The sequence below is a fragment of the Zingiber officinale genome, chromosome 7A (genome assembly GCF_018446385.1).
Source record: "Zingiber officinale cultivar Zhangliang chromosome 7A, Zo_v1.1, whole genome shotgun sequence".
Classification (NCBI taxonomy): domain Eukaryota; kingdom Viridiplantae; phylum Streptophyta; class Magnoliopsida; order Zingiberales; family Zingiberaceae; genus Zingiber; species Zingiber officinale.
The window spans coordinates 2,154,905-2,175,233 of NC_055998.1; the positions used below are offsets into that span (position 1 = coordinate 2,154,905).

The 20,329-nt window shown below is 37.1% G+C and overlaps 3 protein-coding genes across 3 annotated transcripts; 2 read left to right on the plus strand and 1 right to left on the minus strand.

Moving 5' to 3' along the window:
* The first annotated feature begins 207 nt into the window (after positions 1 to 207).
* On the plus strand, positions 208 to 2,818 carry LOC121999843 (bifunctional purine biosynthesis protein PurH-like). The gene is made up of 7 exons (XM_042554478.1): positions 208 to 323; positions 731 to 943; positions 1,027 to 1,105; positions 1,860 to 1,956; positions 2,060 to 2,111; positions 2,268 to 2,374; positions 2,453 to 2,818. The coding sequence occupies exons 2-7, from the start codon at positions 736 to 738 to the stop codon at positions 2,621 to 2,623; spliced, it is 714 nt and encodes a 237-aa protein (XP_042410412.1). The 5' UTR covers positions 208 to 323; positions 731 to 735; the 3' UTR covers positions 2,624 to 2,818.
* Positions 2,819 to 11,468: 8,650 nt separating this feature from the next.
* LOC122000723 lies at positions 11,469 to 13,027 on the plus strand. The gene is made up of 2 exons (XM_042555159.1): positions 11,469 to 12,230; positions 12,565 to 13,027. The coding sequence occupies exons 1-2, from the start codon at positions 11,651 to 11,653 to the stop codon at positions 12,642 to 12,644; spliced, it is 660 nt and encodes a 219-aa protein (XP_042411093.1). The 5' UTR covers positions 11,469 to 11,650; the 3' UTR covers positions 12,645 to 13,027.
* Positions 13,028 to 13,318: 291 nt separating this feature from the next.
* On the minus strand, positions 13,319 to 20,238 carry LOC122000722 (biotin synthase, mitochondrial-like). Its single transcript, XM_042555158.1, has 6 exons — positions 19,926 to 20,238; positions 19,329 to 19,508; positions 17,888 to 17,994; positions 14,577 to 14,782; positions 14,270 to 14,409; positions 13,319 to 14,015 (listed from the first exon to the last, which is right to left on the minus strand). The coding sequence occupies exons 1-6, from the start codon at positions 20,121 to 20,123 to the stop codon at positions 13,710 to 13,712; spliced, it is 1,137 nt and encodes a 378-aa protein (XP_042411092.1). The 5' UTR covers positions 20,124 to 20,238; the 3' UTR covers positions 13,319 to 13,709.
* Between the last annotated feature and the right edge of the window lie 91 nt (positions 20,239 to 20,329).

Sequence of the window (20,329 nt, forward strand, 5' to 3'; positions counted from 1 at the left end):
CAATCCTTCATTCGCACGATGCCTTGGGCGAGAAGTTAAACACATCCTTTTCAGGTGAGGCGATGGTTATTTAGTGGCACGTGTCGCTCATCAAGCGTTAAGCAGCATATCAGAGAAGCGGGTGGTTATTTAGTGGCACGTGTCGCTCATCAAGCGTTAAGGGTTGCCCTGGAGTATCATCTCCCTTTCTTTGCCGTCTATAAATAAGCTAGCACGCCAAGTGAGGGACCATCTTTTCGCTACTTCCTCAATCTGCTATCACGGTCATCGGCGATTGTTTCCCCTGCCTTGCATCGGCGATCCTGGATCAACATTCAATCCTGGTTCGATTATCTTCCTTACTTTTTCCAGTGATCCTTGAACTTTTACATTCATTTTTTATACTCCTTTTTTCTATGCTTCTTACATTCGCGCAGACCTCTTTTTCTTTATTTCTTATTTGATTTCTTGGTTCCTTGTGTTTCATGATTCTACCTTTTCTTTGTTTGTTTACATTCTCATATCTCTTTTGCTTGGTTCTGTTAATGATTTTATTGTTATTTTCGTAGTTTTTTAGGGGATTTCTTTTTTCTGTTTTTCCTAATCGTGGTTCGGCATGATATTGTTTATTCATATTTTGGACTTCTTTTTTCTATCGTTTGGTTCGGCATCCAGATCCGGCGACTATATGTTGTAATTACTGATTCAGCTATTTTTAAACATCTTGTTCTTGTCTGTTCGAATTTTTCAGGTAGAATGTTTTCTCTTTGCCATACTTTTGGAGTAGGTACTGCCCCAACCACCTTAGCTGTACGTCAATTCACGAATTCTCACCGTCATAAGCTCGTATGTGGAATTCCCTCTCTTCCGTTGTTCTCCAAGTGCCCACCGGTCCAAACGGTCACACACTTTAATGCACGACTGGCAACGAAAGCCTCTTTGTCTTCTTTGTCTTTGTCCCATGGTATGTCTCTATTTTATTTGTTTTCTTGTATTAATGATTTAACTGTTTCATTTTATATCAGCTATTGTTTCTTGCATTTTTAGGAAAGCAAAAGCAAGCAGTGATTGTATTGTCAGATATGCGAGATTTACTTTTCCTTGGATATGCACTCCAAAATTTAGGGTGAGTTAATTGTTTCCTACAGTTTAATTTTTCTCTTTAATGTTAGAATTTAATTGTTTTATAAATGTTCTTCAGTTAAATAATATTGAGAAATATAAGAATCATAGATGCTAGTTGCAGTCGAACCATTTGAAAATTCTCATATCACTTGTTTAATTGGTAGCTAGTTTCAAAAACCACTAGAAGTTATTTAAATGATGTCAAAGAACCAAATTCTAGTAAAAATTAAATGGGGGTCACTTGCCTTAAGATTTAAGGTTAATTGACAATTTATTTATTAGGCAATTTCTTCTGGTTGATTTATTTGCTAAGACAGACTAGTGATACATTAAAAACCCCTTCTCCATGTTAGCAAACAAAGCCTTAGTGCCACTCTGCCAAATCAGCATCTTGGGGGCCACAAACATTCCATCCCAGTGTAAGGAAGCTCCTCTGTATATAGAGCTCCCCTCTATACAACAGTCACCTTCATCTCAAGTTCCAGCCATCATCACACCGATCAGCACTCAGACTATTTTAGTATCAACAACTAGGTTCATAGTGCATATTATCTAGGAATTTTCCCCTTTTATTGAAATTTTATATCTGATTATATTTACCTAGGCATCTAATGTGGAAAGCCCCTGAGATGTAAATCATTTATATTTCTGAACGGTTGAAAGCCAGGCGGCTGATAAAATAACCGTTAACATTTGGCATAGCTTCTATTTGCCTAATTTTGGGTTTTTTTTTTTTTTTTTTTTTATTAATGTAGGTATACTATATTCTCTACTGGTGGAACAGCTGATGCTTTAGAAGAAGCTGGTATAACTGTTACTAAAGTTAAAGAGATTTCCCATTTCGTAGCAATGGTATTTTCATTCACCTAAACTTATCTTTCTCATTGTCGGCTGGATATATGATAATCTCTTCAGAACTCTGAATATTTGTTTTGGCTTATCCTAATTTCTGCAGTTAGACAGAAATCATCGAGGTCATATGGAAGCCTTGAGAAGTCATGACGGTGGTATGTTATATTTAATTATTTGTTTAGATAATTATTTTATTCAAATAATTCTTAGTGGTTATTTTATTGAGTATTTTTTATTAGTGGGACCGAAATAATTTTTAAAATTTAAAATTAATAAATTTCTTATATAGATCTTTGTTGATATTTTCTTAGGTATATTGGAAATAGTGGCGGTGAACTTGGACTATAGCGATGATGGATCTCCAAACGTCGACCTTGTAGACTTCGATGCTGAAGCCTTGTTAAAAGCTGCAGCTCTGGTCAGTTTAAAATAATTGTTTGATTTATAACTATTTATCTTCGTACAATTACAATGATTTTTTTTATTATTTTTGTAGAATTCTAAGGATGTCTTGGCTGTGGTTAGCCCTTGTGACTATCCAGCGGTGATACAATTTTTAAAAAGACAACAAGATGATCAGAAGTTTCTCGAAGAGTTAGGTTCGAAGGCTATGGAGCATATATATGATAACAGAGCGTGGTTGCATATTCGAACGGGGGAATGGTAGAAAGAAGGAAGTCTCGCTGAATATTGTCTATCGATTTCTTACCTTCTCACACGGTACAATTGGATTTACAAATTGATTTGCTTTCTGGAGTCAGAAACTCTTACACTTGTCCACTATGGTACAAGTTGATTTGTAAATAGATTTACTTTCTGAAGCCACAAACTCTTATGCGTGTGGAGATTCCTAAATAGTAGTTCAAAAACTGTTTTCATCTTCTTAGTTCTTTAATTGCTTTTAAAAAAAAAATTCGTCCTTTAACAAAGGTTTGTGAGGTCATACGATTTGTCAAACTTAGATAGGATATTGTCTATGATAAATTCCCGGATTCAATTTCCCATGTTAAACAGAATTAGTTAATTTAAAATTAATCTAATCAACCTGACTACTGAATGAAGAGTAGAGTTGTCGACGGATCGACCCATGACAAGATGGACTGATTCGTGGTGGGCTAATCATTTAATGGGATAAATTGATCCGTTAATTTGATGGGTTGAAAAATTTTCAATCTAATTGAAGGTGGATTGTTGGTTAGACAGATCAACTTGTGGGCATGTAAATTTCTTTTAAAATAATTTATATTTTTATTATTTTATTTCGAAAGAATTTTTTCAATCAAATATATTTAGAAATAGATATTTTAAATATAAGGACACAAATAAATATGAGATGAAAAAGTAATTTTTTATTTTAAAATTATAATAAAAAATATAAAATTAATATAAAATTTAATTTATATGGATTTCTCAATTAGCTGGTCAATCCAAGGCTGTTACAGATTAATCGCAGACCTAGTGGATTAGCCATTGATAAAATTTTAACTCAATTTATTTAAATTATTAGATAAGATAGATCAATTTGACGGATCAATTCAAACTAACGGTCTAATGAAAAAGTTGAGAAACAGGAATTTAATTCATTTCAAGTGCCCAGCTCTCCCGAGGGTTAAACCGGGAACTTCGGGTAGAACCACATCGACCTCCTCTGCACCACCTCAATTCTCTGTGATCCCATCTCTCCCTTAATCTCTTCTTTTGCGGACAGTGGACCGAAGAGACACACGGCCTGCTACTGATAAGCTGATAAGGAAGTGAGAAAAATAGGGTGGCCGAGGTCGGGATTAGTGATGAAACAAATCAAGTGACGCATCAAGGCGAGTAACTGAAACAAAGTAAGGAAAAGATGTGTGGCTTTCTATCCAAACCAATTAACAAACTGAGCAGATGGGAGCGACGAGTGAGCCACTATTGGAGGCGGTAGGGGAAGACTAAAACGAAGGCATTGGTAAGAGATGCAATATCACGAGGAGAGAGATGCTGTGAATGGGGTCAGGTCAGGCGACGCAGAACAGGGAGTTAGGAAGAGTGCATTCGGATTGTGAATGGGATTGTGTGAGATGGCATAAACCTTTTAAACGTCTAATTCTTCTTCCGCAGTCTATATTGCTTAATTAGCCACATTTTTATAATACCCATAGGTATTCAACTTTTATATTTATTAAAATATATAATTATTTTTTATTATATTTTTGTATCAGCGATAGACTATTTATTGATCATTAAACAATCGAATATCATAATATATTGATAAATTTACATTTGTAATCATTAATTGACTATCTCACTCTACTATTAATTTCTTTGAATTGTCACAAATTTAAATCATTAGCCATTAGATTCTAACGTATCAATGGACTATTATAAATTTAATATTCAATTTTAATTTGAGGATATGATTACATTCAAAGTGATACAAAGAATGCAATAAGTAAATTTTGATCCAAATTTATTCATAGTTCTGTAATGTTCGGAACTTCAAAATCTTAATATGGTATGATCAAGAGATTATATTATTGAGTAAACATGACAGACCTAAATTCTCTAATGCCTTTGTGATAAAATATTTTAAAATTATGTCAACTTTAAAAAGTTACAACTCTTTGTATAGTGGCAAAAAAAATAATGAAGCGATTACTTTGGCACCTCCACCAACTCATCATAGGATCAACATGGAGGAAATAAATTATAGTGTCTTAAAAGACAAGTGGATATGGCACAACTCTCTATATAGATTGTATATTTGATGACATGATTACCCTAACAAAATTCTCAAAAATTTAATAATCTGATTTAAAATGATTCTGAAGTACTTAGGACCATTAAAAAATTTTGGTCAAAACTCATTGATAGTCCTGTAGTATTTATAATTTTAAAATTTTGATATGGTTTGAATTAGGAAAGTTCTAAAAATCCTTCGGTGATGTTGGTGAGTGAATGACAAACGTAGATCCTTTTAATGAGCTTGTGATAAAACATATCAACATTATACTAATTTTAAAAATCCACAATTCTTTAGTTAGATTGTGAAATTCATGTCCAAGGGCATGACTATTCTTTTAGATGTATAATATCTTGAATATATGTGAATGAAGAAGAGATGGAAGAGGATAGAAGCTCCATTGTGAATAAGATTTCAGTCCCACATTAAGAGTTTTTTGATATATTGATTCATTTATATTGATACACATGCATTGAGGATGTCAACAAATGTATTGGGAGAGGCTCACTCTCATACGTGAGTGTGCAAGGAGGGTGTAAATCTAGGGTCTGGATTGCACTTAACCATGTTGACTCGTGTACGGGCATGTAAATCTTTTATGAAACGGAGGGCGTTTTAGCTCGACGAATAATGATCATTAATTGACCATTAACGTTGTCGTTGATCTGAGCAGCTATATAATTAAGGAGGCTGCGATCGACCATTAACGCTGTCGTTGATCTGAGCTCCTATATAAGGAGGCTCAACCATTGAATCCTGGGAAACAAATAACCCGAGTAAACCTCGAAGTACTACTGAAAGTGGGACGAAACTGTTTCAAGAAAACTGCGTCAATCGCAAACCTAGCTCGCCCAATCTCTTCGTCTGCCCGGTTGGCCTCTCCACTCGCTCAGTGTGTTTCTTCAACCGCCCGACCAGCCTCTCTGACCGCTCGCCCTGTCTGCTTCGCCCGGCCGACCTCTCGCTCAGCTTGTCTACTTTCTGGAGTCATAAACTCTTATGCTTGCCCACTATGATACAAGTTGATTTGTAAATCGATTTACTTTTTAGAGCCACAAACTCTTATACTTGCGAAGATTCCTAAATAGTAGTTCAAAAACTATTTTCATCTTCTTAGTTCTTTAATTGCTTTTAAAATAAATTCATCCTTTAACAAAGGTTTGTCAGGTCATATGATATGTCAAACTTAGATAGAATATTGTCTATGATAAATTCCCGAATTTAATTTCTCATGTTAAACAAAATTAGTTAACTTAAAATTAGTCTAATCAACCTGACTACTGAATGAAGAGTAGAGCTGTCGACGGTTGATCCGTGACGGGGCGAATCGGTCTGTGGCAGGCCAATCATTTGACGAGGCGGAACAGGTTGATCTATTAACTTGATGGGTTGGGAAATCTCTAATCTAATCAAAGGTTCCTCCTCCTAGCGACAGACCAAAAAAACCCCCCGTTCCTGGTGGCGACAAGCCTAAGGAACGAAGCCCCTTTTCCTTCGTTCAGACCCTTCAACCTAAAAGGGGGCTCTGTGGAATCCCCGAAATGCACTGCCTCCTTTTCCTTATTCCTAATGGGTCCCCCTCAATACTTCCGTATCATCATCCTAATAAATATTTTAAATGGAGGGAAGAATATGCAGCGAGAAGAAAAAGTTTGTCACCTCTTCAGAAATACACAGCGACTATCCGTCAACTGGCTTATGGAGGTTCCGTCGACCAATTTGACAAGCACCTGCAAATGGGTGAAGCAACTGTCCCTCAAATGCTTGTCCAACTTTTGTCAATGTGTGATACAAATATATGGAGGTGAGTACTTAAGAAAACGTAATGCAATTGACATCACTCGTTTGCTTGAAATGCATGAATAAAATTATGGTTTCCTTGAGATGTTAGGAAGTCTTGATTGCATGCATTGTGTATAGAAAAATTGTCCAGTCGTGTGGAGGGCACAATACACACGAGTTGATCATGACTATCTAACAATTGTGCTTGAGACGATTGCATCTGTTGATTTATCTATATGGCATGGATTTTTTGGAGTTGCTGGATCTCGCAATGACATCAATGTGCTTAATGAATTACCTATTTTTAATAACGTCTTGAAAGGAAATGCATCGGAAATTAACTTTATTGTGAACGGTACACAATATACAAAAAGGGTATTATCTAACATATGATATATATTCGGAATAGGTTACTTTCGTCAGGAGTTTTTCCTGCCCTCAAGATCCGAAAAGAATGAAATTCAAGGAAAGACAAGAGGTTGTAAGAAAATATGTTGAGCGGGCATTTGGGGTACTTCCAGCTCGTTGGACAATTATAAGAGGTCCAGGGCAACATTGGTTTATAGATAAATGCAAAGAAATCATGTATATGTGCATTATTTTATACAACATGATTGTGGAGGACGAAGGTCATGCAATATCGATTTGGGATCGCGAAGAACGAGATACTATCACAGCGAATCATGGCTCAACTAGTGAATTTGCTGAATACATTCGAAAAAATTCTGAGTTATATGATATTCAGGTGCATCATCAGTTTCGTTATGATTTGGTTGAACACATCTGGGAAATATGTCATCGTGAGAGTAAATAACTAATTTATCATATATGAAATATTTAGTTATTTAATTTCGAAGTTGTGAAATATTTGAACTTGTATGTTATAGTTTTTTTTAAGTGTGTATATCCGATGTTATATTGTTTCTGTTTAACTAAAATATTAATATTAAAATAATTATATTGAATAATTATCTAAATATATAGATAAATATTAAGTAAAAAATATTATTAGATATAAGTTAATAAAATAGTCCTGGGATCTATAAATAGATATTTAATTGTGAAGGTTAAGATATTTGAGAGTAAGATATTTGATGGGTGATATCCATAAATATTTGATTTATGAGATATTTAATGGTGATATTTCAGATATTTGAATTGTAAAATATTGGAAGAGTGATGTAAAAGTGAGGACCATAAATATTTAGTAAAAATATTCTCAACCATTATGGATACTCTAAAATATATGCATCTTTTGTATAATCATAAAATTAGGTGGATCTTTTTGGACCATGTTAAATATTAAATACATCTTTTTAAAAATGTCAATAAAATTAAATATATTAGAGAAATGATAAATCTTACTGATGAGAATTTGGCCAATTAGAAAATAAATTTATCTAATTAAAAAATTAATTAAGCTAGTTAAAAATTAATTAAATATTATTAATAAAAATTAATTTGGTATTATTTTAAAAAATTAACTATAAAAATAGGTGATAAAAAAATATAATTAAATTATAAAATATGATATTAATTAGATATATTTAATAATGATTTAAAAATTAAAAAAAATATTCTAGCGGATCAGATTTAATTGTCCTTAGAGAAATAACGGCTTGGCCTCATGTTCTTCGCGGCGCGAGTCGCGACGCGATCCGTAACAGGCTAATCCGTAGCAAGTGCCAGGCCGCGTCATATAAACAAATGAATAAATGATTAAATGAAAAATATATATATATATACGTGGTTGTGGCCTGTTCGCATCGATCGAACGCAAGTCCGTTCGCAATTATTGGGAGAAAACGACCCGCCACGTGGGTAGGTGGCCAGTGCTTGTCCCGTTGTCGACTACCCACCATCTCTAGATGTGGCCCCCGCAAGCCATGGCATGCCATGGCCATGCTGTCTCCTTCATACACCATCATCCATCTCCAGCCACGTATACATATAAAGGCGTCTTCATTGAAGGTATTTTGAGATTTTTTTTAATATTATTAAGATATTTTGATAAATTCAGACGTCTTAATTCTTTATTCCTTTATATAATTTTTTTTCTTAAATATATTATATACATTTCGAATTTAAAATTTTAAAATTTTAAAATTTAAGAATTAGAAATTTAAATCAATAAAATTTTTCCTATAGACTTCTAACAAATTAAGCTCCACTCATCAATAATTTATTCTGATTCCTCAACACATAAAATACAAAGGTAGGCCTTAATGATCTGACCCCAAACTCAATCATGGCTCAGTAATTTCTTAAAAGAAGCTTAAAAAAACGAATGATAAATCAAATTTGAAAAATTAACTTTAGGTTTAATAAAGAGAGTGTTTTGAAAGAGATTTAATTTTCTTGTTCTTATTTTAAATAAACATTAATTTCACGTGTGAAAAGACATCATCATCGAACACACAAAAAAAAAAAAATCTAGAATCCTACTAGTCAAAATCATTGGAAGAATGAACAACGGCCCAAGGAATTGTTAATTATTCGGTTGACCATGAAACCGTGAATTCGTTCATTAGCATTCGTTTCTAGCTCGTGGTAGCATTTTAATGTGCCTTTTGTTATAAATCAGTTCACTTTTATTGAGTAGGCACGCAATCTTAATCTTAATGCATCTAATAAATGCTACTTTGTCCCCGACAAAGTTACAAACTGGTTTGAGTTTCTTTTACAATAAAAATTCATCTTTAAGAGCATAGAAAGTCCAATAGACATCATCGGTAGAACTACCGGGCGGACAAGCAATCGCATGAATTCAATGATAAAGGAGGTGGAGTCTAAAAATGTGATCATGTACCAAGATCCTTAGAGGATGATCTATCGGTGACTTGATAAATGTGCTGATTGTTATTGTTGGAACCACAAGGGGAGAGATTGAGAGGGGAAATCATCATCACCTAGAGCAAAGATGAACAAAGGCAGAAGACGAAGGTTAGAATGATGTCAGGGTGTCCCGACATTGCTACTTTGATACTCAAGTTTGCTACTTTGATACTCAAGTAAAATGAGAAGATGGAGAAATATTCAAAGAAGATGAACAATGGATAGCTCTAAAATTAAAAAAAAAAAAACCATACATCCTTTTGTGTATGAAGTACCTTTTATACTACTCTCATTGAATCTCTCTCTTCCCAATGTATTAATGGCGTATTAATTATGGATGATATGTATATCGTACTATAGTAAAGGGAGTGTCGTTGAATCTCTCTCTTCCCAATGTATTAATGACGTATTAATTATTGATGAGACGCATATCATACTATAGTAGGAGTGTCTCATCGTATCTATAGGTATCACGAAGATATAGATACGGAAGTAGTGTCCCACATGTCCTAACAGTCCATGCGCCCCGACAATCCAAGTGGTGTGTCAGTATGGACACTGCTCAAGATAGCACGGCCCACGAGGCCTTGATATAATGAGGCTTTGGGGCTTTGGGCTAGAGGGCCGATGCAGATTGGGGGTCTGTCCAAGAAAATGAGGTTGTCAGTTCACTGAGACAAAATGGATCAGACCCACACAATCGGTATAATGGGCATATCTTTGGTTGATGAAATCCAATTGAGGTGATGGACACACTTCCGGTCGGCTTGGTCCGATTTTCCGAGGTAGGCTTTCGGTCGGCTTGACCAATTGGGGCCAGAGCATGTTGAGAGGCATCTTATAACCGGCCTGGGCATCATATAGCCTATATGGGTGGCGTATAATCGATCTGGGCATAGTATAGTTAATTTGGGCATCATATAGTCGATCGGAAGGTTGCCTCCGATTGGTCAATGCCCGGTCGGGAAGACCAATGGATATCCACCCTGCAAAAGCGAGAAGAATCCGACCTAGCAACGCCCGATTGGGAGTGGTGTCTCCGGTCGGGCAACGCCCGATCAGGTAGTCAATCGAGCAATGTCCCAAGGTCAAGTCATACGTTGACTGGTTAGGAGTTTGCTTTTCCTATCACAATTAGTCAGGCTAGGTCATCTTTATCTTTACCTCCATCTAGACACATATTTTAACCTTTGGGTACACGAAGAGACCCCCCTATTTGACACATCAAGATAGTTGGAGCGCCGGCGAAAAAAAAATCTTTCCCTTAACACATCCACAGTAGCTCAAACATTTCTTCTACTCTCAAGCATTCCTCGAAACATCTTACAACTAGCTATAAATAATTATATTCTTATCCTCTTATGTGTTTTTTTTTAAATTTAAAAAAAGGAATTAATTATGAAGGCAATTTAGTCACAAAAAAACCACACCACTGCTTTTGCAACATGGATGTCCAAATCACTTAGCCCAATGGTTGAGTGCTGTAACGTGGTTGGTAGAAGTAGAACAAGATTGGCAGGAAAAGAAGAACACAAGATGCCTTTTTGTTCGATTCTCAGACCAGGAAAAGACGATCTCTCACTGCTATACATGTAATTTCAAAACTAACTTGTAAAACACGTTATCTGAGAATAAACAAGTGGGAGATGAAGGAACGCAGCGACGACGTCTGAGCGACTACGTGACAAAAAAACAGCCCACGCCACAATCCGCAACGGCGCGGCGCGGCGCGTGTATGGTCCAGCTTTGCCTCACCACGTGGCAGGGCCGCGCCGCACTTTAGTCCTCATCGCGTTCGCCACGCGTCGGTGTATGAATGGACAACGGAAGCCGGCATCGGTGTCGCTCCCTTCCGAGGTTACCCGATCTCGAGGAGGACCCCACGCGGTTGTTTGTTTCGCGAGAGAGGTGTAAGCAGAACGAGTAGAAAATTACGCAACGTCGTACCCGTTCCGTGGCTACATCTTTAGTCAATTATGAAACGGGTAGTGGGAGTGGTATAGGACTCGCCCATTGGTTGTGTCTTGGGAATTCTCGAACCCCGATCAATCCCGTGCCATATCGTAAAAACAACTTCGCGCCGAACGAGATAGCGTGAGCGAACTACCTGCCTTTTAGTGAAGGGTTCGGCGGGTTTGCTTTTGTACTTTTCCAATAATACAACAGGTAAGCGGATGGGTAGGAAAATGGAAACGGTTTCTTTTGGTGATTCCAGGTTCCAACACGATCACATGCATCGCTTCTCATAGCCATCATCATGCATCCCAGCATTCATCATCATCATCATCATGATAACTACAAGAAAGCGCAATAACATCGCCATTAGAGGAAGAGCCCAACGAGAGAGAGAGAGGGATGGGAAGCTTCTCATTCGAAGGAGCGACGGATCGGAACCCCTTTTGGATCGCGTCGAGCGCGAGTTCTGAGGAAACGAGAATGGAGGAGGTGGAACCGCCGTCGGTGGCGGAGCCAGAAGAAGACGAGGAGGAGGAGGAGGTGGAGCAGCCGTCGGCGGCGGCGCCGGAAGAAGACGAGGAGGAGGATATCCGATGGAAGTGCGGTTGTAGTACTTGGAGGGAGGAGGAGTGGCCGCGGAAGTCCAGCGGTGGGGTGACGCTTGAGGGTTACGTGGAGACCGGGGACGGTGGCGAGGGGGCCGACGGCGTTTCGAGGACGAAGAGCCTGACGGACGAGGACTTGGAGGAGCTCAAGGGGTGCCTCGATCTGGGGTTTGGCTTCAACTACGAGGAAATTCCCGAGCTCTGCAACACACTCCCGGCGTTGGAGCTCTGCTATTCCATGAGCCAGAGGTTCTTGGACGAGCAGCAGCAGCAGCAGAACCGCTCGCTGGATCGTTCGTCCTCCGGCGAGTCCATGGATCTGTGTGCATCACCGACGCCTCCTCCCGTGGCCAACTGGAAGATATCCAGTCCAGGTAAAAACTTTGTCCTTGTTCTACTTCATCACGTAAAAGATCCAAAAACTCTGTTATGACATGGAACAGTCCTTGCTTGTGATGGCTACTGTCTATAATATAAAACTAGATCTTTAACCTACGGCAGTTCCATCTTGCTCCGGGTAGAGAGAAATGACAACAGAACAAAAACAATTCTAATTCTTTTGGCTTGGCACTGTTCTTATACACTTGGAAACTGTTCTGTATCTTAAAAAGTCGATTTATTCCATATTAATGGAACAATACTCGCGAATTCGATTCGTTAACCATTGCTCGAGCTCATTTGATTCATCAGTTTTTATTTCTCTACCAGGAGATGATCCCGATGAAGTTAAAGCTAGACTGAAGTATTGGGCCCAAGCAGTGGCATGCACTATCAGATTATGCAAGTGAGGAAGATTCCATCTTTTTTTCCCGTACTTCTGGTCATCAGAAGAACTAATCTTCGAATTGAAGCCGATTCCGGAGCCTTCTATGCTAAAATGAGTCCTGTGCCGCCATTTTCCAACTCGGCGCCATAAGATTTCCTGAAAACTTACGGACATAGAGAGAAGGAAACTGATACGAGTGTTGCGAGGCTTGCCCCCAGTTGACAACATATCGGACTGCATTGTTCCTTGAAAAGGGTTAATGAGAATGATAATGTATTAGATGGCAATAACGTCTCACTGTTCACATTTCAACTTCAGCGGATTGCTTCTTTTTTTAAGGAAGAGCAAGAGTGTCGACATCTTATTCCTTTAAACTACTCATAATGAATGCATGCTTGCAAGATACAGGGAAAAAGAGCCTGGATTGCTCTAGTAGCGTTTTGTGTGGTCTTCTTTAATTTGGGCATTGATTAGATGTATATTCGTTCCACATGGGTGTCTCTCTCCAGTTAGGATTTTCACATGGTGTTGGTGTCTGTAACATTGATGATCCCATCCCAATCCTCGTAATGAATGTTAAGGACCGCTACAATTAATGCATTCTCCAATTGAGGTCGATGCAACCCTACGCGGTGTGGCTTCGTATGGCAATCTGATGCCAATTTTGATGATGCTGCTGGCATCATGTACAGCATATGCAGGGAAATCATTAAATAATGCTTCGTATTACCTATTGTGTTATGTATACCACAATCGTCTCACCGACTAGAAATAATAAAAATTTGGCATGGGAAGTCCTGAACATACATCAGATCCTATAAAACACAACTACCAAGACAGGACGGTAAGTACAAATAAAACACTCAGTTTCACGAAATAGAGTTGCAATGTGATTTAATGTAGCATTAAGCAGTTCGTAGGGAAGCAGACCAGACCATCCTTAGTTTATTCAATCTCCAAAATCTGTTTGCTGGCTTCATAAGAATCAGTGGAACCAGAAGACCAAGCCTCCACATTGGCCGGACTGAATTTTTTTAAAATTTATTTCTCGTCTATTTTTGCGCCATTCGCACCCTTTAAAAAGGAACTAGAGAGAGACTGCTGCCTCCCATCTCTCTGGTTCAACTGATGTTCCTGTTCCTGCTTCAGAAAAGCTTGGTGCTTTTGGAGTCAATCCCAGGATTTTAAACATTAATTGGTCGGCATCGTAATCGTTGTTTGCAGTGGTCAATAGTTTCTCTCCGGTGAAGATGGAATTGGCACCAGCCATAAAACACAGTGCTTGCTCAGGCATGGAGAATCGAATCCTACCCGCTGATAGTCTCACCATGGCTTTTGGCATTATGATGCGAGAACTGGCGATCATCCTAATCATCTCCCATATCTCAACAGGCTGAAGAAAAAGTAGAGTCAGTAGGTCTGTAGGTATCAAATATTTCAGGATGAAGTGTAGCAAAATTTATTAGTCATCATTTCAACTCTTCTTTAATGGGTTGTAGCAAGAGAATGTTATACATTAGCGGATATTTAACTGGAAAGAGAAGTTGAGCAATGATCTATCCAGTATAATGATGCATCAAACAAGGCAGCAAGACAACAACATGGAGAAAAGAAAAGACATAACTGACATGGCGAATTATATTGCACCTTTTGATCCTGAAGAGGTGTACCCTTGACAGCAACCAAAGCATTGATAGGAACACTCTCGGGATGCACAGGGAGCGTTGCAAGGGTGTGTAACAGTCCTACACGATCTGCCTCTGCTTCTCCAAGGCCAATTATCCCTCCTATTTTGATAAAAGATACACATATTACTTGGTCAAAAACAACGTAACAAAATCACCAAATTAAAGGAGTGCATGTTTCAATATATGACAAGTAGCTCCACCAATATGTTAATAAAGGAGTCCCAGACAGTGCAATATTGCTGAATGGAAAAAAAAAAATGCATTACCTGAACATACACTAATTCCTGCCTCACGAACATGTTGAAGAGTCTCCAATCTTTCATCATAAGATCTGGTTGTTATGATGTTGGGATAATACTCTCTTGAAGTATCTAGATTGTGATTGTAGGCTGTCAGCCCTGCTTTCTTAAGTTCCTCTGCTTGCTGCTTCTCTATCATGCCCAACGTGCAACAAACTTCCATACCCATAGTCCTACAAGCATTAATATTTCAAATTTATATCATCTGATCTTTATAAGAGAAGAAATCAAATGAACATGAATTCAACCAATTTATAAGAATCTATTCTAAACATTAAACAAAGTCAATGAATATCTTAAGCAAATCTATGAATGCATAAAAGTGTTCAACGTACTTATCAGTTATCACCCTGTACTGAACACGCTACTGGATAAAACTTTCAATAATGCCAGGCATTTCTAGCCAAACTATTTATACTTTAAATGAGGGCTTCAAGATACTACAACAACAATAACTAAACTTTATCCCACTAAGTGAGATCAGTTATATGGATCTTTTTCCGCCATTGAACTCTATCTGTTACTATACCATCATATATAATAACAATAACAATCAAGTTTTATCCCACCAAATAGGATCGGCTATATGGATCCTTTTACGCCATGGACTCTACCCCCATCATCTATACTTAAATAAATTTTATCTTATTTTATTGTTGCTAATCAAGTCTATTTTGATTTTCCTCTTCCTTGTTTGATGTGTGTATTTGTCATAATTTCACATCTTCTAACCAAAACATTTATTGACAGTCTAAATACATGTCCATATCATTTTAAACGTGCTCTCGGAGTTTTCTCTTAATAGATGCAACTTCGACTTTCTCTCTAATGCGCTCCTTTCTTATTCTGTCCATTCTTGTATATCTATACATCCACTTTAATATCCTTAACTCTGCAACTCTCATTTTCTGCTCATGTATTCGAGACATAGCCCAACATTCAATGTCATGTAACATAACAGGTCTAACTGCCGTTTTATAGAACTTCCCTTTAAATTTTAGAAGTACTTTACAATCACATAAAATACATGACCATCCTTCTTATATTCTATGTAAGACATTGCTCTCAATCGTTCCATCGTTTTGTAAAAATGATCTTAAATACTTAAAGCTTAGTTCCAAACAGCTCGTCATCTCCTATCTTAACAATTGTCTTATTACGTCTAATATTGCTAAACTTAAATTCCACGTATTATGTTTTTACTCTACTAAACCTAAATCTTTCACTTTTAGTGTTTTCCATCGAGATTCTAGTTCAACCTTTCACTTCTAGTGTTTTTCACTGAGATTCTAGTTCCCTCACATGTCTCATCTATCAAAATAATATTATTTGCAAATAACATATACCACGGTACTGTATTTTGAATTGGATCTAGTGAGTTCATCCATTATTCTATGTTATTGGAAATACTTCAGTTAATTAGTTTCAAGCATAAACCCAAATTGATTTTCAGTCACCTATAGTTTGCATAATTGTGTACATCTCTCTTGTTCTTATATAAGGAAACTAAAATACTTACCCTCCATTGATCAAACATTTTTTTTTTCATTTTCAATATCATGTTAAATAATTTTGTAAGTCATTCAATACCTTGTTTCCCTAGACAATTTCATACCTCTATCGAGAATATTATCAAGTCCAATGGCTTTTCCATTTTACATCCCATTTAAAGCTTATTCTACTTCTGAAGTTTGAATTCCTATACTTATTTGACCTACTTAAATTACCTAAGTTAAGTTGATCACTTAAGCTTTCATTAAAAAGTTGATAAAAATACGTCTTCCACCGCTTTTCTATTTCTCCATCATTTACTAATATCTTATTACATTCATCTTTAATATATCTTGTTTGGATAAGATCTGTCTTTCTCTCTCTCACTTTAGCTATTCTATAAATGTTTCATTCCCTTTCTTTTGTATCTAATTTTCGATATAACAGTTAAAAAAGTTTCATTCTTTGCTTTATTCACTGCTTTCTTAGTCTCTTTATGGGCTATTGTATATTTTTTAAAATTTTCCTCATTCTTACAAATATATAATTCCGTATAAGTTGTTCACTTTTTTTTCACTTTCTCCAGTAATTTCTCGTTCTACTGCCAAGATTTCTTATTTGATTGTGCATGTTCATTTGACTCACCGATTACACTCTTGACTATTATTTTTAAATTTGATACTATCTTATCTCATGTCGTATTAGAGTCACCATATATTTCACCTAATGCTTGTACTCCTATCTTATCCTTAAATATGTTTTGCTTTCCATTTTTTAACATCCACCACTTAATTCTAAAAGTTGTGTATATTTTTCTTCTATTGTTAATATGATTGAGACGTATATCCAACACTGTTAATTGGGTAGTTAAGTTTTCTCCATAGATAACTTGCAATCTTTACAAATATTTTATTGGGGATACAATCAAAATCCCACATTGGAAATATATGGAAAAGATCATGAGTTTAAAAGAATGTAAGATATCTTTATTGGAATGCAACCTTTTGGATAGAGCCCACAAATAAAGTCATGAAGGCTTAGCCCCAAAATGGACAATATCATATTATTATGGAGATATGTACATTTCTTTGGACAACAAATTGGTATCAGAGTCATAGTCCAGACCATATGTCATGTGGGATGGCCTTGAACGAAGTCGCGGGGAGGCCTGGAGTAGGTCAGGATGACAGGATGTTCGTGGGAAGGTCCGAAGCAGGTCAGGGTGATCGGATGCTTACGAAAAGGCCCGAAGCAGGTCAAAGTGACCGGATGCTCATGGGGAGACCCAAAGTAGGTCAAGAGTAACTAGATGCTCGCGGGAGGCTAGAGCAGGTCAAGAGTGACCGAACGCGGATGCTTGCGAGGAGGTCCGAAGCAAGTCAGGACTAGATGCTTGCGGGGAGGCCTGGTCCTTCGTTTGACCATATGTTATGTACATTCCTTTGGACACAACATCTTTCTATCCCTCTTCCTAACTATAAGAAAATCAATTTGCAATTTATTATTCCCACTTTTGAACATGACCATGTGTTATCTTTTCTTACAAAAACATATTAGCTAATATAAGGTCATATGCTATTACAAAATCCAATATAGTTTTCCCTTCTTCATTTATTGTTCTTCCAAACTCATAAACTCAATGCACCCTCTCATATAAAGTAATCAAATTGTCCAGCAATCCTAGTAAAATCAATCACCACTGCAAGATAAAGCTGTGCGACATACAAATATCTATTTATTGGGAAAACACAAATATCAGGAAGTCTAACAAAGTCTTCTACACATACCTTATCTCCTTCACATATTCAAGGATCTGGTTGAAGTTGGTCTTTCTACCAATTGTATCCCTCCAAGCAGCCCCCATGCAAAAACGTGTGCTTCCAGCATCTTTTGCCTGTAAATAGGGACAGGGATAACAATCTTTAATAATAAATAGCAAGAGCTCTTGTGATGAGGAATTGGAAGCTCAAATAGCACATACTGATAAGCACCAACATAATAGCTCTAAGCTTAATGAATATAAGATTTCATTTGGTCTTGAAATTCCATGTCAAGGTAACTGATTTCTTCAATATTATGCACTGACTACTGAAAACTGTTTTATCATTTATCAATCACCATGTAAACATTGAAGGCTGCAGACAGAAAGAGAACATAGGAATCTGGTTCTATTGTGTCTACTGCCAAACTATAGTATTTACTACCATTATGATAACCATATAACCCAACTGACAGAGATATCAAGGAAAGTTTAAAACTGTTCATGTCAGTAACTAATCCTTGGGTCTATACTTTGTGTTTGGCATGTAATCCTTTCACAAGTCACTAAATGGAGAAAATAAAAGATACTTTTCTTTCATCTGTCATCTTAAAAAACTATTGACCTCAGAGATTGGGTACTTTGGAGCTGCTTTCAAAGTTCCAATATACAATCATATATATTTCCATCTATGTGTAACATAGTGTTTCCAATGCATGAGTAGTAAGCAAGAAATTTCTTTGCTCATATGCATGCATCTGCTAAAAAAATCTAAAATAGTGATTACTGCTACTTTTAGATGCTTGTTCAGTTGTTCATGCCAAAGATAGAGACAGGCACGAATCAAGTCATACTAGCTATGATGTCATAACTATCCAGTAAACCCAGACCTTAGCTATCAATGTGTCTGAAAAGGTAAAATTGTTCTATTTACATTTTTCCAACATGGTCCAATTTATTTTAAAATAACTGTTGTGCTAGACACTGCTTATAGACTGTGGTTGAAGAGCAACAACTGTACACATTAAACCTCTTCTAATCAAATATTTTGTTAGGCTTAAATAGTGTCACTTCCCAAGAAGCTACCCACAGGATCCTAAAACTTGAAGGACAGAGAATCTGGTTGTTACATCATCCAAAACAAATAATTTATAAAGTAAAAAAAAAAGACGGCAAATGGGAACTCATTGATTAAGGTTACTACCAAATAGCAATATATGGGTCCAGGGAGGGTGAAATACTGATACTCAAACTCTTTATTGAATAAGTCACAAATCATGTTTTTTTGTAGACCAAATGCTTTATGTTTCTTCTAACCAGATGACAAATAGAAAATTACGAATAACAGTAGTAATGACCAGAATGTAGCAATTAACAAAAAAATTGTGAAAGAGGAGGCTTTTTAATCAAATAATCTAAAGCACACTTTAAGTGTCTCGATAAATTATGCAAATGCCCAAAAGCTATACCTTCCTTGCCGCTTCCATGACAGGGTCCTTGCCCATCAACTTTTGAGCTTTCAAACCAGTATCATACCTCGATGATTGGGGGCAATATGAGCAATCCTCACTACATCCACCAGTCTTTATAGATAGAAGAGTGCATTGCTGAACTTCCCGAAATTTATGATAATGCCTATGAACTTGAGCCTGAAAGTGATAAACAACGCATTTGGAATAATGGCAGAAACGAAAGCTCAGGAGAAATACTCGTTAAAGATATATGCATATTCAAGATAAAATCGGTATTGATAATTGTCAAAGAGAGTAGGGGATGATATAGAGCAAGTTCCTAAATTTATTCTATCTATGCTATTGATTTCACTTAATTTATTGCCGTATTCATCATCCTTCTAAATAAATCACTTTCGCAAGTAACGAAAACATAACTGTTAAAATAACTTACAAAAAAGAGTAAACAATCGACGAATTCAAGTAAAGCTAAGACTTAACACGCTGAGAAATTGCACATAGACGGCTCAAGAGGGTACCATCGCATCGTTCCACGAACGGTACAAGGATAAGAGAAAAAAAAATGGCAAGAGAGACGAAGCTAAGAGAGCGTACACCGTGAAAGAGGAGGTCAAGGATGGGAGAATCGTAGATAGACTTGATCTCGTCCCTGCTCCAGTCGTTCCTGGGACCGTCACGGGTGGTCCTCTCGGCCTCCACGGCGGCCGCGGAGGTGGTGAGGGTGGAGAAGGAGGAGTGACCCAAAGCCACCAGCGGGCGAAGGCCCGAGCGGAGGGCTGGGATAAGGAGCATCTTTGCTGCCGTCACCGCCGTGGTCTCGAGTCTCGACTCTTTCCTCGCGCGTCGGCCGGAGCGGGTGAAGGACTGATCGATGAAACCGAGGCCAATGAATTTGACCACAACAATGTCGCATGAATCACGATTTTATTTCACCATTCAGGTTTACTTGATTTTTAAAAAATTCTTAAAACTTTTAAGATTCACAAAACGCGCCCATA

Excerpts from the sequence above, each read along its gene's own strand:
- LOC122000722 (XM_042555158.1), bottom strand. The coding sequence starts at position 20,123 with ATGCTCCTTATCCCAGCCCTCCGCTCGGGCCTTCGCCCGCTGGTGGCT. Across the intron at positions 14,410-14,576 it reads AGGAATTAGTGTATGTTCAG|GAGGGATAATTGGCCTTGGA; the intron begins GTAATGCATTTT and ends TTATCAAAATAG. Across the intron at positions 14,016-14,269 it reads CACCTCTTCAGGATCAAAAG|CCTGTTGAGATATGGGAGAT; the intron begins GTGCAATATAAT and ends CTTTTTCTTCAG.
- LOC122000723 (XM_042555159.1), top strand. The coding sequence starts at position 11,651 with ATGGGAAGCTTCTCATTCGAAGGAGCGACGGATCGGAACCCCTTTTGG. Across the intron at positions 12,231-12,564 it reads CTGGAAGATATCCAGTCCAG|GAGATGATCCCGATGAAGTT; the intron begins GTAAAAACTTTG and ends TTTCTCTACCAG.
- LOC121999843 (XM_042554478.1), top strand. The coding sequence starts at position 736 with ATGTTTTCTCTTTGCCATACTTTTGGAGTAGGTACTGCCCCAACCACC. Across the intron at positions 1,106-1,859 it reads TATGCACTCCAAAATTTAGG|GTATACTATATTCTCTACTG; the intron begins GTGAGTTAATTG and ends TTATTAATGTAG. Across the intron at positions 2,112-2,267 it reads CTTGAGAAGTCATGACGGTG|GTATATTGGAAATAGTGGCG; the intron begins GTATGTTATATT and ends ATATTTTCTTAG.